Source organism: Larus michahellis, chromosome 9, assembly GCF_964199755.1.
Source record: "Larus michahellis chromosome 9, bLarMic1.1, whole genome shotgun sequence".
In the NCBI taxonomy this organism is placed as follows: Eukaryota; Metazoa; Chordata; class Aves; order Charadriiformes; family Laridae; genus Larus; species Larus michahellis.
The window spans coordinates 49,624,689-49,649,417 of record NC_133904.1 but is presented as its reverse complement, the minus strand read 5'-3'; the positions used below and the strand labels follow the sequence as shown (position 1 = coordinate 49,649,417).

The 24,729-nt window shown below is 40.8% G+C and overlaps 1 protein-coding gene across 2 annotated transcripts; it reads left to right on the top strand.

Annotated features, from left to right (window-relative positions):
- Positions 1–253: 253 nt before the first annotated feature.
- Positions 254–23,696, top strand: MTMR8 (myotubularin related protein 8). Of its 2 annotated transcripts, XM_074600420.1 has the most exons (14): positions 254–376; positions 1,961–2,083; positions 2,731–2,893; positions 5,232–5,389; positions 6,912–7,040; positions 8,050–8,184; positions 10,129–10,261; positions 11,575–11,684; positions 12,810–12,935; positions 14,615–14,664; positions 16,745–16,945; positions 17,365–17,493; positions 18,412–18,538; positions 20,392–23,696. In XM_074600420.1, the coding sequence occupies exons 1-14, from the start codon at positions 353–355 to the stop codon at positions 20,674–20,676; spliced, it is 1,893 nt and encodes a 630-aa protein (XP_074456521.1). In that variant the 5' UTR covers positions 254–352; the 3' UTR covers positions 20,677–23,696. The 2 variants fall into 2 exon arrangements, with proteins under 2 accessions (XP_074456521.1, XP_074456522.1); XM_074600421.1 differs by lacking the exons at positions 254–376; positions 1,961–2,083; positions 2,731–2,893 and adding an exon at positions 4,399–4,523.
- The last annotated feature ends 1,033 nt before the right edge of the window (positions 23,697–24,729 follow it).

The window sequence follows — 24,729 nt, the reverse complement described above, 5'->3', positions numbered from 1 at the left end:
TCCAGGATCTCAGTGTACACCCATGCCAGGAGGGGAGATCAGGTGCCCGGAGGCGGTGGAGCCCCAGCAGGACAGAGAGACCTCTTTGGGGCCCAGCTCTGGGCTGCGGAGGATGGCGAGGCTCCCCACCGCCCTCCCGGACCAGCCCCAGGGCTGGGGGCACCGGGACATGGCAACAGGAACACGACGACCCCACCGACATCGATCCCCGCCGTCGCCCTGCCCTCACCCAAGATGGCGGCGGCGCCGCCCCGCCAGCCTCTCGCGAGGTTTGCGGCGGGGGCCGGGCGCTGCCCCCTGCAAATGGCGGCGCGGAGGCCGGGCGTGCTGAGGTGAGGCGGGAGGTGCCGCCATGGAGCACATCACCACCCCCAAGGTAAGGGGCTGTGCCGCTCCGGGAACCAGCCGCCCCTTCGTCAGGGTCTCCCGGTCGCGTCTCGGGGGTGTGGGGCTCCGCTCGCCGCCCTGCGCCGGGGCTTCCGCGCGGGATACCTGAGGTGAAGCCCCTCCGGGGGTGTCTGGCCTCGGCTGGGCTGTTGTTAGGGCCCTGCCTTTACAAGGACTTTTTGCTTTGTTTGTTTATTTTAATGTCGTGATTAATTTCAGTAAACGGGCTATCTTTGCTTTCCTTCAAAGCTTTCTTATCCGTGACCGTTCCTTGCACTTCTCAGACGGATCACGGATAAGTCTGGAAGGCTTAAGCCTACTTTACGTGGTGTTTAGGTTTTTCTTAGTGCATCACCTTGTTTGAAAGGGAATTTTTAGTAAGGATCCTGATCAAAAGGTGTTTTTGGGTACGATTCGTGTAAACTCGCTGTATCAATGTGCAGAGACCCCCTCAGGCCGCAAAAGTGAATCAAAATGGGCCTTTTCAGTTGAATAAAGTGAAACAGGAGCTCTGGGAATGCTGTGCTTATGACAGCTGAAAAAAATTGTTTTTACTTCAGGCAGCTGTCTGTCCAGACGTTGGTTTATTTATTTATTTTAATCCCATGAAGGTTGCTGTATTTTGTTTTATGTTATTCTGGAGGATGTTAGTTTGGGGATGCTCCTTGCCTATGTTGGCTAAGGTGCTTTGCTGGGCCTGCTTGTCTCCAGTGGCCTGGATAAAGGGCAATATTAGGCATAATAATTCTGTGTGCTGGAAAATAGGACTTTCTAGGAAGACATACAGACGAGACCTCTGCGCTTCAAATTTTTTTGCTGTTTTCCATGTTTTATCTCAGACCAGTGACTCTCTAAGGAAGCTTACATATTCAGTACCCAGAAGTAATTTATCATATGCTGTTAAACTGTTTTCATTGTCCTTCCAGTTGTTTTTTTTCCCATTATTTTTGCCTAATGATGAAAGAAAAATTCCATCTGTGTTCATTAAGAAGCAAGTAGGCCAGGAGAAAATCAATCAAATAATGTAAAATACTCTAATATTTTGTTATGTCTATGCTGATGTTTTTTTAAAATTATTTTATTAATTATCTCAGTTTTAAGAAACGTGGTTATGTGCCTAGGAAGTGTGTTACAAGTAGCTACTAATACTTTTTTCTAGCGACTGAGCAGTTGGAAGTCAGACTGGAGAGGACTGTTTCTTTCGGAGCAATACTTGGATTACACTGAACATGGACAGTCTTTTTTTCTGCAGTTCTTTGTCTTATTATTTCTGCAACCGTACACAGTAATAAACTGTGATCATCTTGGCTACAAATCCAGTAATCCTGTTACTCACACTGGTGCTAAACCTTGGCTGTTTGCTTAACCTTTTTGGCTTTGATTGCTGGAGAAATAATTTGAATTTGTAGCGTAAAGCTGAGTTACTGTTTCAGGGGAGACTTTAATTCTTATATTTTTCTGTCTTACTTCCTGAATTGTATATTAGAAGTTAAATGATAGCGGTTCAACAGACGCTTAGATATTTCCTTGATCAAAGTTAAATTCATTTTTTCGTACTCTTTTTATGTCGCAGGTTGAAAATGTGAAATTACTAGATCGCTATACAAATAGGAAGGCAGCGAATGGGACGTTATACCTGACAGCTACTCACCTAATCTATGTAGAAGCTTCTGCTGAAGTCAGAAAAGAAACATGGGTATGTTGTGATGCCTGGAGTCTGTTTAAACACGAGTTTAAAAATTACTTTATATCTCATATCCAGAATGAACAGGTTTGTGAATTCCAAAGTTGTAGTGGTCTCTTATACCATTTTGATACCAAATGCGTAACAGGAACAGCTGTTTTGGAAGGAAATGAACACAATGCAACTTGATAGAGGGCACTCACTGAATTAGTGTTAGTTCCAAGAACATAACAAACTTGTCTCGCTTCCTAGCTCAAACTCAATATACCAAGCCACCAAACTTGAATTTACAGCTTTTAGAAGTGCAAAATTAGCACTGAAATTAGCCTTTTTATTAATTCTAAAGTAAAAAGGAATTGCATGTGAGAGTTGAAGGGAAAGCAAAGTGAACCAGGTAAACCAAGCTGCACATCAGTCTCTAATTTATATACATCTGTATTTTTTCAGTCTTGCCCTTAGTTACCTAGCCTTTGGGTGCACAGTCTGGATGCTTATTATGTTTGTTTGATAAATATCACAAATAAACTCATTTTCTGCTGCTAGTTAGATGCAGTAAGCATAAATAACTGAGAGTATTGAAAAAAATTTAATATCTGCTTGTATTGCTCACAACCTTATCAACGGCTTCTGAAAAATGTTGTTTGTTTCCTGTTTTTCAGATTCTGCATCACCACATTGCAACTGTAGAAAAATTGCCTCTGGCCACGGCTGGATATCCACTCCTTATACACTGCAAGAACTTCCACGTGGCTCACTTTGTTATTGGGCAGGAACGTGACTGTCATGAAGTCTATACCTCATTGCTTAAACTTTCACAACCAGGTATTTAGGATGGGAGTCTGTTTTGCAAATCGTTGTAATGCTTTAAGCGCAGACAAGCCTCCCAGCACTAGAGAAAGCTTTGCCTGCCCGGGCTGTTGGTGTCGGTACAGGAGGGGGAGGATGTGAAATCAGAATCAGTTTCCACCAGCAGAGGTGATCTGTGTGGGTTGGCTCAGTAAGTAGAGTGCTGCCCCGCGGACCTGGGCATTTGCTTCCAAACTAAACACAAATCTTTTGTGGCAGCGGGAATGAGGTATTGGTCTCCCATGAGGCACCTCTGAAGACCCATGCAAAGTTCATTTGCCCGACTGAGTCTGCATGCAGCATCTCAGGCTTTTTTCTTGTAGCACTTGTGCCGAGTGTCATATCCCATGCCTGGCTATTGTCAGTCATTTCTGTGACTTGGCTGTGTGTAGTTCTGCCCTTTCCAGTTGATCCAGATGCTCACAGATTTCTGGAGTCCCACAAATAAAGCTTTAAACATTGGCATCTTCCATTTATTTGTTTCCCAATGGCATGTTTAGGTTACTCTTCAGTGTTTGTCGTCTTTCAGTTGTGAAACCCTGTGCTTCAGCCTGGCTGCCCTGACATGGAGTCACTCTTAAAGAGCGTGAACAAAGCATCCTCAAAAGCCTGTGGTCTCTTCTGGCTTCAGCTTTTTAGTCCATCATGGATGAATCTTCAGGCTCCTTGTTCTTCTTGCAGGACAGCATTCCACCAGGTTTCCTACCTGGCTTCTGTCTACGGCAGCTTCTGGTTTTGGGGTGCTCCTTCAGTGAGACAGTATTTGGAGTTCAGCATTATTATGAGGATGCCATTTGTAATTGCATTTGTAATTATGTCACTAGTCTAAAGGAAGGGAATTGACACCACCGGCCTGCTTCATGTTGGCCGTCACGTAGCACTTGAACAGAAATACTGTAGTAGAAATGGGTTTTGCTGAGTTTGGGTTTTTTTTGATTGATATTAAGGCTGTGTTTATTCCCAGCATCTCCCTTGTGCTCTGAGCTTTGGAATTCTCTTAGTTCCGAAGTTCTAATTCTAATGCTGTATCTGGCAAGTTTCTGATGTTATGTTTAAAAGCTGTCACTGTTCTTTCAGTTTTGAAAATTAGAGACTTATGTAGTGTCTTGAAGCGTGGGAGCTGTCACTGCAGGGGATAACATCAGTTTCTTTTGTCTTGTGGTTATTTGTGTAATATGCTGTAGCTCTTTCTTTTGTTCTATTTATGGATTTTAACAGTTCTCTTTTATTTATCGTCTTAAAATTTCTGTATGTATGCTTCCTTCATCTTTTTTTGGCAGAGCATATAATTATTTATGATTTGCACATGTATGATTGACAGCTATGGGTTACCTGTCTGGTAACCTGGCTGCTTTATCAGACTCTGACAGGTTTCACTCTGTCTCTGGTGCGCTTGCTGCCTTGGGAATCAGCTGAATGAGTTATTGGCTGGATTTGCATTTTATGAAGACAGGGAAGGAAATTGGGATGGTAGAGATGGAGGGAGGAAGAAATTACCATTTGTCAGACACAGCCTGAAGCTTTTGTTGGGCTGACAGTAATATTCAAGACATCTATCAAGTTTTCCATGCGGCTCAGAACTCACTGTTGAACAATGAACTTACAGGTGTGCAAGAGCTGTTTTATGAACTCTTCACAGAAAATATATCTTTTAATATAAGTTTTGGTTTATGGATTAATTCTTATGGTATAAGTGTTGTCTAACACACCTATTGCAGTGAATTCAGTAGGAAATAATTTGTTTGGGAAAAATTACTACTTTGAAGTTTTAACTGATTCAAAGAAATGTTGTAGTGTATCTCCCTGCACGTGGGAACTCAGTATTGGAGATTCCTGGGAATTTTAATATGGATTGTTGGCACTTTGTACTACCCCGAACAAAAACCTGTAAATGTGAGGTTGGGAATACTTAAATATCTGTACTCTTTTATGTAGTACTCTATTTATATTTTTTTTTTTTAAGGAGCGAGAATCAGTCTAAGTTTGCTTAGAGTAGTGAAGGTCGCAATGTGATAAAAGAAAACTTCATGCTTCTGATCTTTGTGGAGGCAGAAGTATAAGGAAAATAGCTATTATTAAAATATAGCCAACTAGGCAGTACAGTGGCATAGCCCTTTGGCTTCTTTAGTAAATGATTTCTAAGTCTCCTGATCTTTCTTGGCTGAGTAATTTTTTTCAGTCCTTGTATCAGTTGTGCACCGGCAGCTCATTGGCTTGCACACATCCAAAAGATGGCCTTTAGGAGGAAGTGTTGACCTACCCCTGTGTCTTTGTATCTCTCTCTAACTAGTTAATTTTCTTTCTTTCTTCCCAGTGAAACCTGAAGAACTTTATGCTTTCTCTTATAATCCTAAAATGTCTAAAGAGAACCGTGAGATTGGATGGAAGCTGATTGATTTAAAAGTAGATTACCAGCGTATGGGAATTCCAAACGACTATTGGGAAATAACGGATGTTAATAAAGACTATGAGGTAATTCTTGCCCAAAGTAGCCATTTAATGCAGTATCTCTTCTTTGTTATTAATGACATACAGCAGTCCTGCTGCTGCTGCATAAGTGATGCCTCTGGGGAGGAATGAGCTCAGTTGGTTTTAATCGAAGCAGCATCATCTTGATGTGAAGTTGTGGGTAATGAAGCTATGGAAGAACAGAACGAGCTGCAGAGTCACCTTGGTTTGCTTTGATCCCCTTGGCAAAGTACCAGATACTTGTTTTTCTAGAGAAATGTCAAACCATCTGTTACAAAAAACCTGAAGTACCCTCAGTTGCTTTTGGTATTTCCAAACCCAGTCCCACCAGGGTGGTGACAGATGTGTAGAAGAGAAATAAATGGCAGGGGTTTGGCTTGGTATGGAGTGAGGCAGAGTGGAAAGGGACTAGGTAAGGAAGGAAAAACAGTAACGGAAAACGGACACTTTTTTTTTCTCGCTTGGTTGGTTTTCTGCTAAATGAGGTCTCTCAGTCATTTCAGTCCTAACTGGCTGCGGCCTTTATTTTCTTTCTCCCCTATAAGGCCAGGTTGGATCTGAATAGCATTACATGAAAGCATTTTTCAGCAAGCTTACTCAAACTCCAGCTTCATGTTATTTCCCTTTTTATTTCTTCTGATGTTGTGTACAGTTAGACCTTTCTGTCTAAAAGACAAAGCAAAGAACTCTGAGGAAGATACCAATATATTCTTGAGTCACTTTCCCCTGCTCTCCGCTCCCTTCCCCCACTGGTTTTCTTTACTGTTATGCTTTGGGTTGAAAAAATGTGTCTGTGCTGTGAGAAGTGACTGGTAATTTTAAATGACTCTATCTTTGGGTGCCTGAATTGAGATACGATGAGAGAGGTCCTTTTTCCATTAGCCAGTTTAGGACATCTGAACGTGGGCATCTAAAATCATTAATCACCGAGAAGCTTTTCTTGCTAGTATGTGACTCTCAAGTGCCAGCAGTTTATCATTTCCTCAGGTTTTCCAACCTATGTTTTAAAATTGTCAAGCCTAAAGTAACGCCAGACTTAGAGAATAGCTTATCTGTGAAGTACGTGCTGAAAAGACTGTACTTGCTTGAGGAAAAAGGATAAAGCTGGTCTCTGAGGATGCTACCCAATTGCTGGAAGCTCATTTCGAGTTGAATAAGATTTAAAGGAACTCTTTAAATAGAGTTGTTCTTAATTTCTCTTTTTGTGTCAAATCAGAAACTGTCATAAAATTTATGGATTTAAAGAGCTTCCTTCTTATATGTATTGTGTACTGTGTGGTCTGGTTTTTTGGGTTCAATTGCAAATTGTTTCCTTTACCACATTGCTTTATTTTGCACTACTCCTGTGGTATGCATCTTAATGGCATGAAACTTTACATGGGGGCTACGTAAGGTACACTGTGGCAAACAATCTATTTCTGTTGTTTATAAATGCTAGATCATAAGCTAAAGATTTTTTTTTCATGAATTTTGAATTGCTAAGTAGTAATAGCTGGATTTCTTAATTTATTTTCTTCTCACTTAGGTTTGCAACACATATCCTCCTGAAATAGTGGTGCCTAGAGCTGCTAATAAGGCAGTGGTGATCGGAAGTTCAAGGTTCAGAAGCAGAGGGCGGATTCCGGTGCTTTCGTACTTGTATAAAGAAAACAATGTTAGTTATTCATTGTCTGCTGTCTTTGTGGGGAGTAAGGGTTCCCCTTCTTGTCTAGTCCCCTTCCAGTGAAAGGAAAGAATGAGATAATTATTAGAGCATATTAAGTTCACATTTGAGAACTGTGCTTCTTTTAATGTCTTTAGTATTAGTTTGGTCTGAGTCACAGAATAAGCTAAAGACAAACACTTGCGATGCATCCAGAGCTGTGCAAAAAGCACAGACTTTGCAAGCTTCCTGTCTGGGTCTGGATTTTTTTTTTAAATTAACTTTCAGCAATGCCTTGTTATGTGGGGGTTTTTTTGATCTACTGTTTAGCTGTACTGAATAATGTTTTAAGAAGATACATGTTGCCTCAGCTAGACTTTCTTAGTATTGAAGAGGAAGAACCACCCTGAAATAAATCCCCGCTAGCTCAGAATAAGCGAATGTTTCAGGGTTTTTTTTCCACTGAAGACCAGAATGTAAATTTTTAACTTTGCTGTCTCAGCAGTGTTTTAGATGCAAATGTTAGGAAATCGCTGTCACAGTCAAGTTGTTGCTTTCCTGAGGAAGTGTGCCTTGACCTGGGCAACTGCATGGAGTTGTACTGGCAACTGTTGTCATTTCCCTAAAGCATACTCGGTGCAGTTCTGAGCATGGAACAGTAACAACTGATAAGCAGAGTCGTGGCGGGGGGGGAAAAATGGTTTGGACAATAGAAACCAAGTAGAAAACATGAGAAACGCTAACATTTGGGATACTGATCATCAGGCAGAGCATAGTGGGTTTGGGAATGCAGCAATGAAGCTTGCAGCAGGGCTGCTTAGCCTCACTGCCTTCTTAAGATTCCCAGACTTCTGGCTTTGAGAAGTATCCCAGTAGTATTTTTGTATGTCCACTTAAGTAGCAGTTTTTCAGTGAAACAGAGAATAGGGCACTTAAAACCAACAGATCAGTGTTCTTTGAGGCAGTGCAATAGAAATGATCTGAAAGCAGAAAAATGTGAGTGAGGTGTTTTGTGTTGCAGGCTGCCATATGTCGTTGTAGCCAGCCCCTCTCCGGGTTCAGCGCGCGCTGTCTGGAGGATGAACAAATGCTGCAGGCGATCAGAGAAGCCAACCCTGGGAGCCCCTTCATGTATGTTGTAGACACAAGGCCAAAGGTACCTTCATGGGGTTTGTAGCTACTTTTAAAGCTTGCATCTGAATTAGTAGTGCTGTTTCCAGTTCATTCTTTCACAACTCTGCTAATGCTTTCTTATGCTGCGTTAGGTTAAATTGTGTCAGTCCTGAATCGGGGATTCAGTATCAGGCTCCTGCTTCGGTACCTTAATGTGACAAAGGCTTGTGCGTAATAAAACTGCAGTGTTAAGTGCTGTTAAGAATGCTTGCACTCCTGGAGTATTCTGGGTTGAGGTTGGTGTTAAGGATGACCTGAAGCAACTGGCAGTCTTGAAGCTGGCTGAGACAGTGAGGCATTTTCCTGCAGAGAGCCAGGTCCTTAATATGTTGAGATGGAGAGAAGCCTTAGGATTCAGTTCCACAAGGCTGAAGTGCTTTTCTCAGCAGACCTGGGAAGAAGTGGGACTGTGTGGAGTCTGATAACAATTAAGAAAAGCAATCCCTCCATTTTTTTGCCTTTGTAAAAATAACACAAGTGATCTCATGATGTGCAGCTTGGTGTTCAATACAGTTCAGCTCTTCTAGTCCATAGCCACTGTTTGGGACTAGAGCTTTGCTGAGGTGTTAATGTAAGAGAAATATTGAAGAAACATTCGCAAAATGAGAACTCTAATGACTGTTGTCTAGAGGAACTGAATTTAGAAACCAAGTCAAATGATTGTCTTGTAAGCATGTGGATTGGGAGTGTCAGTATAAGCAAATTAGAACACAGGAATCAGTTATTTAAACTAAGATTTAAAAGTGCTCTGATTATTTTAAAATTGAGCTTTCTGAGAACCTGCTTCACTGTTCACATATTGCAATTATTTTATAGAAACTGCAGATTTGATTAAACTGTGGCAAGGGCAAGAAGGGAAACAGTCTTCTTGAGAACAGGGAATGTTTCACCTGTTGTTCCAAGATGTATTTTGGCTTTTTCTAGTATGACATTTCCTAGAGATAACCTATTCTGTAATGATATGCATGTTTATAGCAATCACTGCATGTTCTTTTGGTGCAGACAGTTTCCAGTATCATAGATGTTCCACTGAAACCTGTCATTGATGGCAATTTTGTTCTGAAGTATTTGTTGAAAAAGGGAGAATTTATAATTGGTCACACTTCTCTTTCTAACACAACATGTCTTACTCTGAAAGACAGAACTGAAGCACTAGGCTTATTTAATTGTTCTAAAGATGTATATAGCATATTTGACTCTTCCTTCTCTCCTCTCCATGGAGGCAAATTGCTCCTCTTACCAAATTATGGTGTGGGGGGTTGATGTGCTCCTTTGTCACCGCTAAAGATTTCCTGGTAGCTCTTGATCTGTTTTGGGTAACTGTTAGAGCAACTGGCTTCTTTTCTACTTCTTTTCTGCAGTTCCGGATGGTTGCTGTATTCTTTCTGCTCAACTTTAATATTTCTATGTTTCCCTCAGGTGGCTTTATTTCATCTGTGCATGTATGTCTGTGAAAAGCTTTGGAATTCTCTTACTATTTCTATACCACCATGTATGTATGTTACTCGTAAAAGTGGCTTTCCTAGTTTTACTTTCATATCCTTCTGCCTGAATCTTTTTATGTGGCCTCACAGCTAAGGCAGACTCAATGTGTCTTTACCTGTTTTGATGGCAGCAGTATTCTGAAATTGGGCACGGTTTTTATACTGCCTACCCTAAGAAATTCGTAATGAGTCTCTGCATATGACTAATGGACTGGAGACAATGGTATAATTGTAGTGAAACAGCTGGAAGTAATGTCTGGGAGGTGGGGAAGTACACCTGAGTAACAACTTTGTTCAGTATATTTTCTGGGAGATTTAAAAAAAAAAAAAAAAAAAAAAAAAAAAAAAAACAAGGACTTGCAAAACAGTAATTTATTTCTGCATATTGTTTGTTGTAATTTTCTCTCTTTTCCATTCTATTCCTGTTCCCTTGAATTTGACAGTTAAATGCCATGGCCAACCGAGCTGCTGGGAAGGGTTATGAGAATGAAGATAATTATGATAACATACGCTTTAAATTTATTGGCATAGAAAACATCCATGTGATGCGGAGCAGCTTGCAGAAACTCCTGGAAGGTAGGTATGGTCCGTGCAAGTGGCCAGCCTTCGTTACCATTGGCTACTTTAGGACAGAACCTGTTGCTGAATATATAAACCCTACGTGTACAAGTGCATGTGGACTTGGGTGTTACGGTGCAAGCAGATGAGCAAAGTCAAGATCTTACTTTGTTTGCTGTATTGAAGTGGCCGAAAGTATTAGTGTTGTTAAAATGCTTTCCTGCTAGACATTGTATTTATTACTGTGCTTAGTTTTGTAATGGTTCAAAAATAGCAACTAATATCTTAGGGGAAAAATGCGAAGCAATGCAGAAGAAATACTTACTGAGCCATTGGAGATCAAGAGGTGAATCGGGCACATATTTTCCTTAATGCACTTTTGGAGAATTTCCATTAAAGGTGAAGGCCTAGCTTGGATCAAACAGGATACTCTGCTAGCTGGTTTTCAGCACTGTTGCCATTCTTGTGCTGACAAAGAATGCAGAACGGGGCAGAGTAGATGAGCTGCAAATCATTCTGCTTGGTCCCTGTGGTTAGTTTTCTACAATGTAATACAAGTGCTGTCATTCAAAATATGAGTTTAATATTTTAGTAGCCAGCCTAATGGTCATCTTCCAAATAGTTGAATAATTGATGCTACCAGTTGCTTGGCCAGAGAGCACTACAGGGCCTGTGCTGACCTTAGAGAAAAATGAGGCTATTCGCACAACCAAGAGATTGTCCTGATCACAAGTATAAGTCCTCAATTGCCTGTTCCTGGGCAGATTTATTTTGCGGTGGAAGAGGAGGCACAATAAATACTTGTTTACTCCCATATTTTTCTTCAACAGTGATAAAATCTCTCTTGCTGGTGCTTACAGACTATTAAACTGTATTACTATCAGTATTTCTATGCTGGGTTTCAATATAGCATCTGAGTTGCCTGCAAGGTTAGACGTGTTATTTCTCTCTCTAAATTAGAACTCTCCTTTCTGCACATCTTCGTGATGGGTGACTGCATGTCAGTGGCTGTTAGATGTGTGCGATAGTGATTTATAGTTAAGTAACAGATCACTGAACACTGTCTTTGTTGGAAGAAACTCAACTGAACAAATGAGTTACTCTTTAAAAAAAAAAAAAAAGGAGGTTTTCAGATCCTCAAGTTCTCTCATAACTAAAAATTTCTGGTTTGTGTCCTTTAGACAGGATATTGCTGCCGACACTTAAGAAGTGTGGCAATACTAGCTTTTAGGATCTACCATGCTCTGTTGTTGGGAAGAGGTGATGAGAAGGTGGGGAAAAAGAAATGTTGTTAATGGCATGTCAACTAATTCCTTTGTTTGTGTTCTTAGTGTGTGAAATGAAGTCCCCCTCAATGAGCGATTTCCTCACGGGGCTGGAGAACTCAGGTTGGTTACGGCACATTAAGGCTGTGATGGATGCAGGTGTCTTTCTTGCCAAGGTAAAAATTGTACCCCAACCTGCAGGTGAACTAAAAAAATATGTACTTGTCTGTTAGGGACTGCTCTAAGTTGTCTCTAAGAGGCTGCGAAGTTGTCTCTGGAGAGAGGTGGGAAAACATTGCTATTCAGGTTGGCCTCAGCACTCAAAAACAAGTCTGCAGTTGGAGAACATGAAGTGGGTTACCCAGCTGGCTCTCCCCTAGACGCTTCCTGGGCCTAAATGAAATGCTGTAGGGGTTGAGACATTGTCCTGTTTGCTGTATTGTGACAAGCAGTTATCCCGGCTTTATTAGAACTCGTTTGAAACAAAATCACAGAATGTGAATAAATGACCTTTATAAATGCCTCTGTATAATGCGTATTTAGAAGTGCAAACAACTTGTAACCTTGCACTTATTAGTTATTGATCTGCTCTGCTTTAAATGTGGGATTGTTTAGGCCGGTTTATTTTCTACTGGTTCTATATGATGTGGGGACTGTTAATTTTGATTATTGAACATAGACTGCGTTTCTGCAGAGCTTGTGGCTTTGCAGGTGAGGCAAAACGCGAGAAATCACTAAGGCACATGGCTCTTCAGTAATGGTGAAGGGCATGCAGACAAGAGTAGTGGCCTTCTGTAAACGTTGGCTTTTCTCTCTTAAAATTTTCTCATGTAACAAGCAAGAAGCTACTTTGTGTTTCTCTTCTGCCACCAGTACAAAGGGAAGAAGGTGTCCATATGGGAGGAAGTTGGGATGAGCTCTCCTAGTTTTTCTTGAGAATTTCCTAGTCTCTGTGTGTCCAATTATTATTCTTTACTCATCCACCAAATTTTTCCTCAGAAGAAGGGACTGAGAATCTTTGGCCTTTCAGAAGACTGAGCGTTTTGAGATCAGGGGGTCTTTGTCTCTTGATAGCCTGCGTTGCTGACAAGGCACGCTACAGTAGTTTATTCTAGTTGGGGTTTCCTATGGGTTGATGGCTGTGTGCCCAGAAATGGTGCATTTGCATGGTCCTGATGAGAAATGACAAATTTTCCCCTTGGGTTTTAAGCCAGTCAGGTAAATGCAGATGAAGGGATAGCATTTAATTACAGTAACCAACCTAGAAAGCTGCTAAACCGTTCTGTCTGTCTCCTTTACAGGCTGTGAAAGATGAAAAAGCTAGCGTGTTAGTCCACTGCTCTGATGGGTGGGATCGCACAGCGCAGGTCTGCTCCCTGGCTAGCCTCCTCTTAGATCCATTTTATAGGACTTTTAAAGGCTTCATGGTAAGAACCCAAATGTTGAAATTTCAAAAATAAGTGCTTCCTGGATTTGAAATGTAAACAGGCCCTAATTAAATGTTTTAGGCCACTTCCTGGAACAAACAGTGGGTGACCTATATAAAAGCAGCTTTGATTCTATAAACAAGCTTTAATTGCTCTGAATGGCATGGGCACAAAACGGCAGGGGTTGATTTACAATTCCCAAATCTTTGTGTCCTCGAATGTCCACATAAGAGCTGCTAATGAGACATTTCAGCAAGCGATGAGTGAGCAAAGGATGCAACTCTGGCAGCAATCCACAAAAAAGTGGTGAAGAACTTGTCATTTAAGACTGTTACAGTGAATGGTCTCTTACCTGCTAGGATTTAAAACTGGATGAACTCGTTGTACACAGGACAGCATATAACCTGTATGTCACGTAAAATCTGTGCATCATTTAAGGCCCTTTTAAAGCCATTATACATGAATTTGGCCGTTTGCTTCTATTGCAGGCTTTTTCTTATTTGAAGCCATCACTGCATAAATATAGTGCAATTTGTGATGTTATTTTTTCATTCCTCTCCTTTTCTTAAATACCTGGAAAACAGGCTGCTGCTCTTTCTCAGAAGAGTTCCTCAAGAAACCCTGAAATCAGAACAGCGCACACTTTTGTCTCCTCCAGTGTGTTGCACCGCAAAGGCTGTTTTCTTGCATACCGTGCTATTTTTATTATTATTATTTTTGTTTCTGGATTATACTGCAATCTTTTAACAGTTAAAATTACATCAGAGTGTGAAACATCTGCTTGGGGTTTGGTTGTGCTCTGGACAATTCTACGTGAACTAAGGAATGTGATTCTGATTAAGAACAGGAGTGGTAACTAAAACAGACAAATCCTTGTCTGTCCTCTCCGCAAATGGTTTATATGCACAATTCCTGTGACAGTGGTTATTCCTGAACGAATGCAACAGAATTGTAAAGAATGGACAAATTTGAAAAGCAATATAACTTAACTTTTGAAACACCACTGTTGTGAATTTCTGCCTTCTGTTGGTTCTTTTAAGTCTCTGGATGATGATATCAGGAATTGATCTTTAAATATGATCCAGCAAGGCAAGTAATGGATTCAGCATCAGTCATTTGGCTCCTTGTGAGACATGTTTTTAAGGAAAATACTTCCTCCTTGTTATTTTCTTATATATAGCGCAGGCATTCTATTTAAAAGAGAAAGAGCCATATAGTTCTTCTGATTTCATTCTGAGCTCCTCAATACACAGCTGTACTTTTATATTCCCATTTCTGTGTTAAACAATGTTGAATTCCAGTTGATGATTTATTTTGCTGAATATCACGTTACTCTCTTCCGAATTAAACACTACGTAGTGTAATATTAAGCTGTTAATTCTTTTACCTCTGTGTGTTTATATTTTATGATTTTAACAACATAGAAATTCCCTCAAAATAGTACTGGACTTGCTTGAAATAACTTCTGATTCCAACAGTGACGTTGGACTGATAACTGTGGATAACTGTAATCCATAAATCACTACTAGTATTTTCATTGACTTCTGTGGATATACTCATAATGGTAGCATCAGCAGGTAGCATTGGTTTTAAGCTTTTTAGAGTTTAACATCAAAGGCTTCATTTTGCTTTTTCTAAACAAAGTCATGCTCTCTTTTTAACCTGTTTTGAAACTGCAGGTTCTAATAGAAAAGGAGTGGATTGCAATGGGCCACAAGTTCTCACACAGGTAAGTGGAGCATGTTGCCTTGGGTGTAGTGACTGGGTGAAGGCTTGGCCGTGAAACTAATATAGTGCTTTCAGGTTCATGTACTCCTATTAAAAATTTAAATGAACGTACAAGACAGAGGGTAGAAAATTTAGAAAATACTGGAGTTGGTGACATAAAGCCAGTATCTGTTTGGGTTGTTATTTCATCAGTGCTTTTTCTATATTACTCTACAAAGTCATACGGTCTTCAATGAATCTTCTGAATTCTGAGTGTTTTCCTACCTGTAGAATCACATTGATATATTATGAGGAGTGCTAATGTTCTTGGCAAGATTTGTTAACTCTTCTGCAGTCATCTCCTGGAAGAAAATCTCAGCTAATGTTTTTCAGGACTTCTACCAAGTTCAAAGCATAAACTTTAGCCCAACAGAGTGCTAAAACCCAATTTGACCTTCATTCTCTAGGCAGATTAAAAATGCTGTAATTCCTGTAATCAATAGCCTGCATCTAGTAGGGATTTTACCTTGAATTACTACTTGCTATATTTATGTTACAGGAATTAGAAACTGAGATGGTCCGAAAGAATACAAGGAGGGAAGGGACCAGTCTGTTCAGTGATACTAGCTTGTTAAAAATTGAGGCTTTGTTCTTGATGTGAAACTGATTCCTGTTTTTAATAATAAAACAAATCTGTTTCCTTAAAGCATGTATATTCCTTAAAGCTTTCCTTTTCAGTAAAGGAAAATAAGCATATGCACACCCTTAGACTGGTATATAAGAAGAAGCGGTCGAAGATAAACTGCAGTTTGGTCATTATTGGCTAAAGAAATGTTCTGGGGTCATTGTTTCCGCTTCTTTCAGGACTCTTTTTACCTTTCTTGCTTTAAGACCAAAAGTAAATACTTCTGTTCTATTAAAGGATTGTTCCAAATGTGAGAACTTGGCAATGGATACAAAAAGTACTTGAGACGGGAATTTCAGCATTGACCAACAATATGAACTTTTATTCCAGTAGACAAAATCATTCCTCTCATAGTGGTGGCAGATGCCTTACAGTTCTGAGGGAAGTCAGTCCTCCTCCATGATGCTGCTTAGGGTCTTGGGGTTAGAGTCGCAGAACCAGGAACTGGGATTTGATCAGCTAGATCTGTCATAAGAAATTTTACTTTATTTTTTCACCGAATTTTGGGGATGTCTTGTTCCTTTCTGGGAAATTCCAAGTTTTATCCCTTCCTAGAAAAGGAGGATTCTGCCCCTAGTTTTTTCTCATAAGAAAGAACAGTCATTACAGTACAATAGAGTGGCTGCTTTCCAAAAATGCTGTCATTCCTTTTCTGGTTGCTTTTTCTTTTGTGCTGAGTTGCAATGAACACTAATAGATCCCTGGCTAGATTATTGCAGAGCCAGTAGGGTTTTTCTGAACTTCATCTAAAGCTGTACAAATATTTTTTTGATTGTTGTTTTGAGGTTTTGTTTGTTTGAGGTTTCTTCTTTACTAATTGCCTACTAGGATTTCATTCTTGGTGTCCATTTGGAGCAAAATCAAGTTGTTCCTACTGTTGCTGCTGGTTGTGGCTATGCCTGCACCATAAAATACTCTCACATCCATGGAACATCAGAGGACACTTTCTCTTCCCCCTTACTGTTCCTGGCAGACAGACAGAATCCCACTAATGTCAACCTTTTTCCCCCAGTTAAGGGCTAGCATCGATTTCTTATATTTGAGCAGTAGGTGGGTTTTGGACACTGTTGCCTTTTTCCCCTTGTGCTAACATCATAGCATAGGCTCAAAGATTCCTATTTCACAAATGCTTGTTGTGATGCTTCCAAGTCTGTTATGTTGGCCCTTCCATTGCCAATTTTACTTTAGAGAAAGGGACATCACACAATTCTCGTCACTCCTACCAGGTACCAGTGGAGAACAAGTAATGCTGAGGGTGGCACGCCTTAACATACAGTTGCTGTAAGATAAACTACGTGGGTTTTTTTTCTGACTCATTCTACTTGTGAAGAAAACTGCCCAGTTGTTTAATGGTGAGGGGATTCTTTTTCTGTTGGGTGACACAGGATTTAACCCTGTTTCGTTTGCATCTCTCTAGGTGTGGCCATTTGTGTGGTGACCCCAAAGAAGTATCCCCTGTCTTCACTCAGTTCGTTGAATGCGTCTGGCAGCTCATGCAGCAGTTCCCGTGCGCCTTTGAGTTTAATGAGCGTTTCCTTCTTGAAATCCATGACCATGTCTACTCCTGCCAGTTTGGGAACTTCCTTGGGACCTGTCATAAGGAGCGTGAGGATCTCAAGTGAGTTGGCCGTTTATAGAGCCAACAGTCTAGTAGTCACCTTAAATGTCAGAAAAAGGGGAAATTGTATTTGCTTGCGGTTTTAATGTAGTTGTAGATTGGTTAAGGGTAACATTGTCTTGATAGATGCTTAAGTTCTACAGTGTGAAAAAGAATTCTACACTAATTATATCCCCGAAGACAGATAATTTAATTTGGACCACAGTACTAACTTGCAGATACCCCCTTTTGGACTGGATAGTGTCCATTTTAAATGATTATATATTCCTCAGTGATGTATCTTGTGTTTATGAAATTAATCAGATAGCATGCAAAAATAATGCTTAGCTCCCTCAGTCTAATTCTACTGAGAAGAGCTAGTGTTATTAACCCACTTGATTCTTTTTTTTTAGTGATTAGATGTTATTTGTAATTAACAGAATCTTTGAGAAGACCCATTCTCTGTGGCCTTTCCTCTTACAGAAGAAGCAGGAATTGAGAAATCCTTTGTACAGGGGATTTACAGCTTACAAAGAGCTTCAACCAAACACACTACCTTTCAGTTTCCAGTAAGTTGTTTATTTAAGAAGGGGAAGACAGGGGAACATTTCTTTCATTGCAATGTAGGCTGGTAATTCAGGTTTAATAAATTTTCACTGATTAGTGTGGTTTGCTTTACCTTTCCCCTTCATCCATAAACTGAGAGTGGTAGTGCAAAGGTAATTGCTAAATTAGTGCAGGTGCTGTAATTAAAAATAATATTTTTTTTCTTTGGTGTTGAGAAAGAGGGTGGGGAAAGGCAAGGAAAAGAAGAACTCCAGATGTGTAGACAGACCCCACGCACACCCTGCTTGCTCTGTCAAATTTATGTGATGTGGTGGGCAATTGTTAAAGAAGTTCCTCCTCTCCTCCTTTTTAATAGGGAAGTCTTTAAAACAGGAATTGCAGTGGCCAGTCACACCCAGAATTATGCAGTCAGGGTGGTTTTCACAAGAAGGGATTTCTTGTTGCCATGTCTATTCGCTTGCCCAGGGTGTTAGAGCTGAAGTGGTTAGTTCTGCTTTGTTTCTGGCTCGCTCCTGTTCCCTGCTGAGACAGGGAGGAATGCAAATGTATTTCTAAGAGCTGTGTGTGGTTACTGGCGGGCAAAGTGTTTTAATAAAAATAGGGAGGTAGGGCAAACTGAGGACTTGAAGGTGAACTGACCAATCCTTCAGTGAATCCGCTACAGAAAAAAGTGTGTTTTCATTTTATGCTAATACCTACTGCCAGTGCACGTGGATCATAAGGCACAAGTAATTAAATTCTCAGAAGCTTTTCTGAGCTTTATGAGAATTTGCCCATTGATACTGAATTTTATAATCCAAGGCAGTGGCAGTTTTTAAAAATCCATTACTAATCTCAGTTTGAAAACTCTTTTTCTTAAGCAGCATCTAGTTTGTTGTACAATCGACCGCCTAATTCTCTCTTCTTGCCCTGTTCTTGAGGTTTTGGTGTGGGATGTATAATCGCTTTGACAAAGGAATGCATCCAAAACAGTGTGTTTTGGATCATCTGCTAAGCTGCGTGAGCCAAAAGATGAAACTGGAGGACAGCGCATCTGAACTGGAAAATGTGAGTCCTGAATCTTAATAATATTTAAAATCACATGATGGTTTTAGCACATATAACTGGGATTGAACATTGGCACTGAACAATTGCTTCAACATGTTGGGCAGAGCTGGGCAAAATGAAAGGTTAAATGACATTGCTGTAATAAATAGTTTTGATTACCCAAAATTCTCATCTGCGAGGTAAAAGCTGTGTTGAGTCAAGTTCTGTTGCAGGCTTGTGATTCTCTAAATGAAGCAGGTGTTAAAAGAACATCTGGGTCTCAACTCCACTTGCAGCAAACTTCAAAGGAGAGGGAGAGAAGAAAAGAACAGGGAACGGGTCTGGTCCATCCCCCCACCCCCCCACCTCACCCCCCAAATAATATGAATATAAAAAAATATTCTTGTTTTCAACTTGTCCCCATGTTTTTTCTTTTCCACCTTCTCATTCACAAGACACGTTGGAAAAACTGATAATCAACCAGGTATTAAAACAGTTTGGTTACTTAAGTTGGCTTTCATGTAATGGCCAAAATGTAACTGGATCGTGTAGTCTGAATTATCCTCTAAAAGCAGCTACTTTGGATTTGAAATGCTTTGCTAAAACAGGACGAGGAATCTTGCACGTTTACTATTTGTGTTCTGTGGTTTTGGAGGGCAGAGATCTTGTGTCCAGAATAACCAATTTCTCTTCTTCAACCCAGAATAATAAAGTAAACAGCCACGCTCTTCACGGTTTGGTCAGTTCTGATCAGATTCCCCGGAGAGCTCTATTTATATGAAGGTGTAGATATTTATCTCGGCAGTGCAAGATGCAGGGCTGGGGGGGAGATAGATAGTCATGTTGACTTTTGAAGTGTTATAGTCTTGTGTTTCCATATGTACTGGGTCTGGCTGGGATGGAGGTGATTTTCCCCCAGCAGCCCTCATGGTGCTGCGTATGGGTAACCAGAAAGGTGTTGATCACACCCCGGTGCTTTGGCTGCTGCTGAGCAGTGCTCCGCAGCATCAGGGCTGTCTCTCCAGCATTCCCCCCCTCGCCCCCAAAGGCCAGTGGGCTGGGGGTGGGCAGGATCTTGGGAGGTGACACAGCCAGGGCAGCTGACCCAAACTGACCAAAGGAATATTCCGTATCGTATGATGTCTGCTCAGCAATACATGCTAAGAGAAAGGAAGTGTGTGTGGGGATTTGTTATTACAGCGTTTGTCTTCTGGAGCAACCGCTATGTGTACGGAGGCCCCGCTAGCCGGGAAGTGGCTGGACATCTCCTGTTGATCAGAAGTAGAGAATAAATCTTTTATTTTTCCTTTGCTTCCATGCACAGCCTTTGCATGTGTTTTATTAAACTGTCTTTATCTTGGCCCACAAGGATTTCTTTCCATCTTATTTTCTCTCCTCTGTCCTGCTGAATAGGGGAGTGATAGAGTAGCTCGATGGGCATCTGGTGTCCAGCCAGGCTCATCCCACCACAATCCTGTGCAGCTGCCTGAAAGAAGCATAGCTTTATTTGTGCTCAAGGTTCTGCTTGCAATATCCTTTCTGTGTGTATTAAATAAAACCAAAACACAAACGTAAAAACCCCTAAAAATACAGTAGTGGGAGAGTCATCTAAAAATATACCAGTGAGAAGATCTGTTGGTGTCCTTTGCTAGGTTAATGTGAATGCTGAAAACTTTAGTTTTATTAATTAATAATGGTGTTTGTATCAAACCCGTAAAGATCTATACCCATGTACTTTAATGGTGGATTACAGAGCTGAAAAAGAGGCCCTGACACAGGACTATTATGTTGGTGGTTGGTTTTGTAAATCTCTGTCATCTGGGAATAATAGCTTTCATTAATTTTTTTTTTTTAATGTCTCTTTATTTGTGTAGAAACTTCCTTTCCTGGATGGTCCTTTGCCGAGTGAAACTTGCTCCTTATCTAAAGTAGGACATGCTGTTTCAAAAACACCGATGCTCAACACTCCTCAGGATTACGAAGGGGATCCACCTCCTGTGTTGAGCAACGGCGCCTCAGCAGGGGATATGGATGTTCTGTCAGATGTGGACCAAAGGAACAAAGAGAACCTGTTTCATCACCAGGACCTCTGTGATCACAGTGACACCATTGACATGTTAGACTCTGAAGCCAAGGATGGAAAGCCTCAGCACCACTGATCAGCCCGGAGAACTGTGTTCCGTGACCCCGATGATGTGGTGGTGAGGCGTCAGGGAGCTGTGTCCCCGCGAGGGTGCAGACCCCGGAACCATTTCCAGCTAAGTGTGAGTACGTGTGTTTGCAGGGAGCTGTGCTCGCTGTACAGAAGGCAGTCTGCGTTTGGTTTGGTTCCATCGTTTTGCAGCTGCAGTGATGAAGATGTGTACAGAGCTGCCCAGAAGGCTACCCTGAGTCAGTGTAAACCTTATTTTTCAGTGGAAACACGATGTGTGGTCAAGGTTTATGACTGCCAGCCAGTACTGGTATTTCAAGCTGAAAGAAATCTTGGCCAATTAACGTGGGGCTTAGGACTTGTGCAGTGTTTATAACTGGAGTAGGACAGATGCAGTCCATTTATTCGCAGTGCTGGTGCAAGGTCATCTTAAAATGATTAAAAAAAATCTCAGTTCATCTTAAAATGACAAAAAAAAGAATCTTTTTTTAGCTGTGAATGAATCTCTGCATGAACCCTCACCTTGTGGCAGAACTGATTAATTTGTTTCTTATGCATATTTGTTAAAAAAAAACCACCCCCCTGTGCCTTTTTATGGAGACCATTTTAATGTCTAGCCACGCAACTTACTATTTTTATTATTGTAGTGTATGTAAGGTGTAGTTCTTGGTCTTCTTTGTAGTCAGTATTTTTTAAAGAAGGTTTTTTATCTGCTGATGGCTTCTCCAGGTTCTTTGCCGATCCCCTGAGTTTAGTAGCTTCTTTCTAAGCCAACCTTTCAAAGAGTAAGCTTTTATGGACCACACTTACTGACTGTGAGAGCGCAGCAAGCCACAAAGATGGCCTGTAACACATGAATTTTTGACAGAGGGAGGATTAGAAAGGAGAAAAGAAAATTGATATGGAGTTCTTCTCTCTTGTTTTATGATCTTGGTTAAATTGAAACAAGAGAGTAACTCTGTTCTAAGCTGGAATCGATGTGGTTTCCTCACATCCATCGATGAGGCAGTAATTAAAGATGATGTGTGTTCTATTATTGAAATGGGGCCTAAAACAATTGCTTCATGTCACGTGCTGAGTGATGATAGTCAATGCTATCTTGGATGTTAAAATTACATGAACCTTGGAGGCGTTTTGTCTGTACTGTCAAGACATGGGGAGATGAACGGTATTTGTTGTGGCAATGAACTTTGTAATTTTGTGAAGCTGGTGACAAAATGTACATTAGGATGTGACCCCTTATTGGAACAAGAAGGGGACATCTTGGCTCGTGGCTGTGGCTCCAACTTGGACTTGCTCCAGTGCTTGTTACCACTACTTAGTTTCTTTAAACTACAGTAATCTCAGCTGGAGATACTAGTTTAAAGTTGCAGCTTTAAAATGGAGACACGTACTCATTTATACAGAAGCCTTGTGAAGAAACAAGTGCTTGTCTCCCCAGGGAAATGGATGGCCCAGGCAAGCTGTTCCACAGTCCTCGTTCTTCTGGACAAGCTTCTATAAATGTGCTTAATTGCACAGAGAGTCCCTTTGTGCCACTTAATTCAAGATGCTTTTCTGCTTTCTTTTGGATCCTATTGTTTAAGTTAGATGCTGCCATTAGGTCTTAAAATCAGTTTTTCTCTTTTATGAAATTTCAAAATAAAACTGAAAATATTTCCTAAGTTAGCCCTCCCAATCTACAGTGAAAAGTAGAAACATTCCATTACAGCATTGTAAAATGCAGTAGCCGTTGTTCATGTGCTTGTAACCTATGGTGAAATGACTAGGTTAGTTTCAGTGTTCAAGATCAAAGTAGAAAAGGCGGGGGGAAAAACCCACCCAAATAAACTCCCCTGAGTGTCTCACTTTAGGTAAGAAAATACACATTTTATTAAGCATATCAAAAGACCCAAGGAAAAAGGGCAATACCTGAGAACACAGAGTTTCTTCAACGCGAAGAGAAACTTTTTTAACATTGCAGGTTTTTTAATCTTAAAGCAAGTAATATTTAAGTAGTTTAAAAAAAAAAAAGTTGTTTTCAAGGTAGGAGTGAGAGCACTACAGTGTGCAATTAAGAACTAAGTCCATAAAATACTGAACCAGATATGCTTAGGCAGAAGATGTTTGAAATTTGTTGTGTGGGTACCTATCAGAAGTACTGCATCATGCAACAGCTGTGTATTTTATTTTGAAGGACGCACGTTTCTGAATGCATCTCTTCTTAATCTCAAGATGAGTATCCGCTGTTGAGCCTCTCTGCTCCTAAAAAGAGATCTGCTAAGTTACTCGTATTAACTTAGATAATCTACCAGCTTTTTAAGTTTGCCACGTCCATGTATTCCTCAAGCAAAGAGATTGTACCCTACGTCTTAATCCAGCTGCTCTGGATAGCCAGGGTTTGGAATCTGCTGTAGCTTTCCCTGGAGGGTGCTGGGGAGAGGACTTCCCTTTGCCTCTCTGTAGTGTAGAAGCTCAATTTCACACGTGCACTTTGCAGTTTGGGGCCTGTTTCACGTGGACGGATAGATCAACCCCGGCTTTTCTTTCTAGGTGGTAGAAGAATCTAGTGGATAGTATGCACGGCTTCTTAAATAGAGAGATCTGACGTGGTGAATGAGACCAAGACAGGCGCTTTCTACGACCAGTTATTCCAGATGTCATCAGTTCTTTTAATGTGTTCTCTAGTGAAAATTAGAGATACAGAATTGTAGAGAATTTTGACTGACTACTGAAGGATTTAGACATGCCATTGGTTATCACTGTATAAAAACATTTTGCAGATGTTTCTATAAATGTTTACACATTGCCTTGTCTTTTGAATTACCATAGATTACCTTAAAAAAAAAAGTACCATAATCTTTGCTTATCCCTAAAACGTGACCCTGACATCTCCGCAAATCCTTTTGACTACAATATTACTACAGGTGCATATAACCATGAAAAGATTACTTCATACACTGAAAGTATTAGTAGGCTTGTGGTAATCTTGCTGCTTGTGACTTCAGTAACAAAACAATGGATGAGTTTATACTCTGAAAGGCAAAACCTAGCAAAAAAATAAAATTAACGGTCTGTCTTTTTAAACCTCTTGGATTTAACGTATACAGAGTTGGTCAAAGTCTACATCATATTAAAAATCATTCATGCTGGTGCTGTAAATTTACAGAGCTGGAAAAGATTCCAGGGTTTCCTGGCTTTCCATGAGATTATTTGCGTGAAAAGCAAGTAGTCAGAAGCTTTTTCATTTTGATGGGAACTCTTGTGTGTGTTAAGACCAAAAATGAAAATCTGTTCAAAGCTCTGCAGCATGTGCTCAGGTCTCTGCTCGGGCCGGAGTGGCTTCCCAGCGCCTGGCAGAAAGCCAGGTTTCCCACGTTCCGGAGTGCCTCGCTGACAGCAGTGAGGGACTTAGTTTGTGTTCCCTAAAAGTGTTAACAGGAAATCCAAAAGCTGTTACGTAGCTTTTTATGTAGGAAGTCTTCTAGCTAGGTGAAAAGTTGCTATGACTTGTTTATCCCTAGTGGAGCATCCATGCATTGTGATGTCACGAATACTGTTTTCTATTTGGAGCTGTTAAGAGAACAGTGCAACTCGCTGCTTTCTGTTTGGATCCCTCTGACCGGGTGAACTGGGAGGGAGGAGGGATCCTATGTTGCTGCGGGTGGGCTCTGTTTGTGTAAAACTCTTCCTTTCCTGGAGCATCTCTTGCTTTGCCAAGATGCTCCAAGGTGTCGTGGTTTCGTGGCTGCGCATAGTGTGTCTCTTGCTGCAAACAGGCGTAGCTGTGCAGTGGGCAAGTGCCTGTGTATTCAGTGTTAAAGCTATTCCCTTTCAAGTAAAGAGGGACTCGTGTAGCTTTATTTCTCACTTGAAATGTCTTAATGTGAACTTCACAATGCTGGATTCTTAAATTGTATTTTGTTTTGCAGTTTTCACCTGTGGTAGAGAAAATCCAATTGGTGCTGTTTGCTTTACAGAAAAAGAAATAATTGGTTTGTCCGTAGATGTTGTGGTCTCAGTTGGCCCCCTTTCATGGGAGAGAAAAAGCAGTTTATTAAAGCCTATAGGTATAACATAC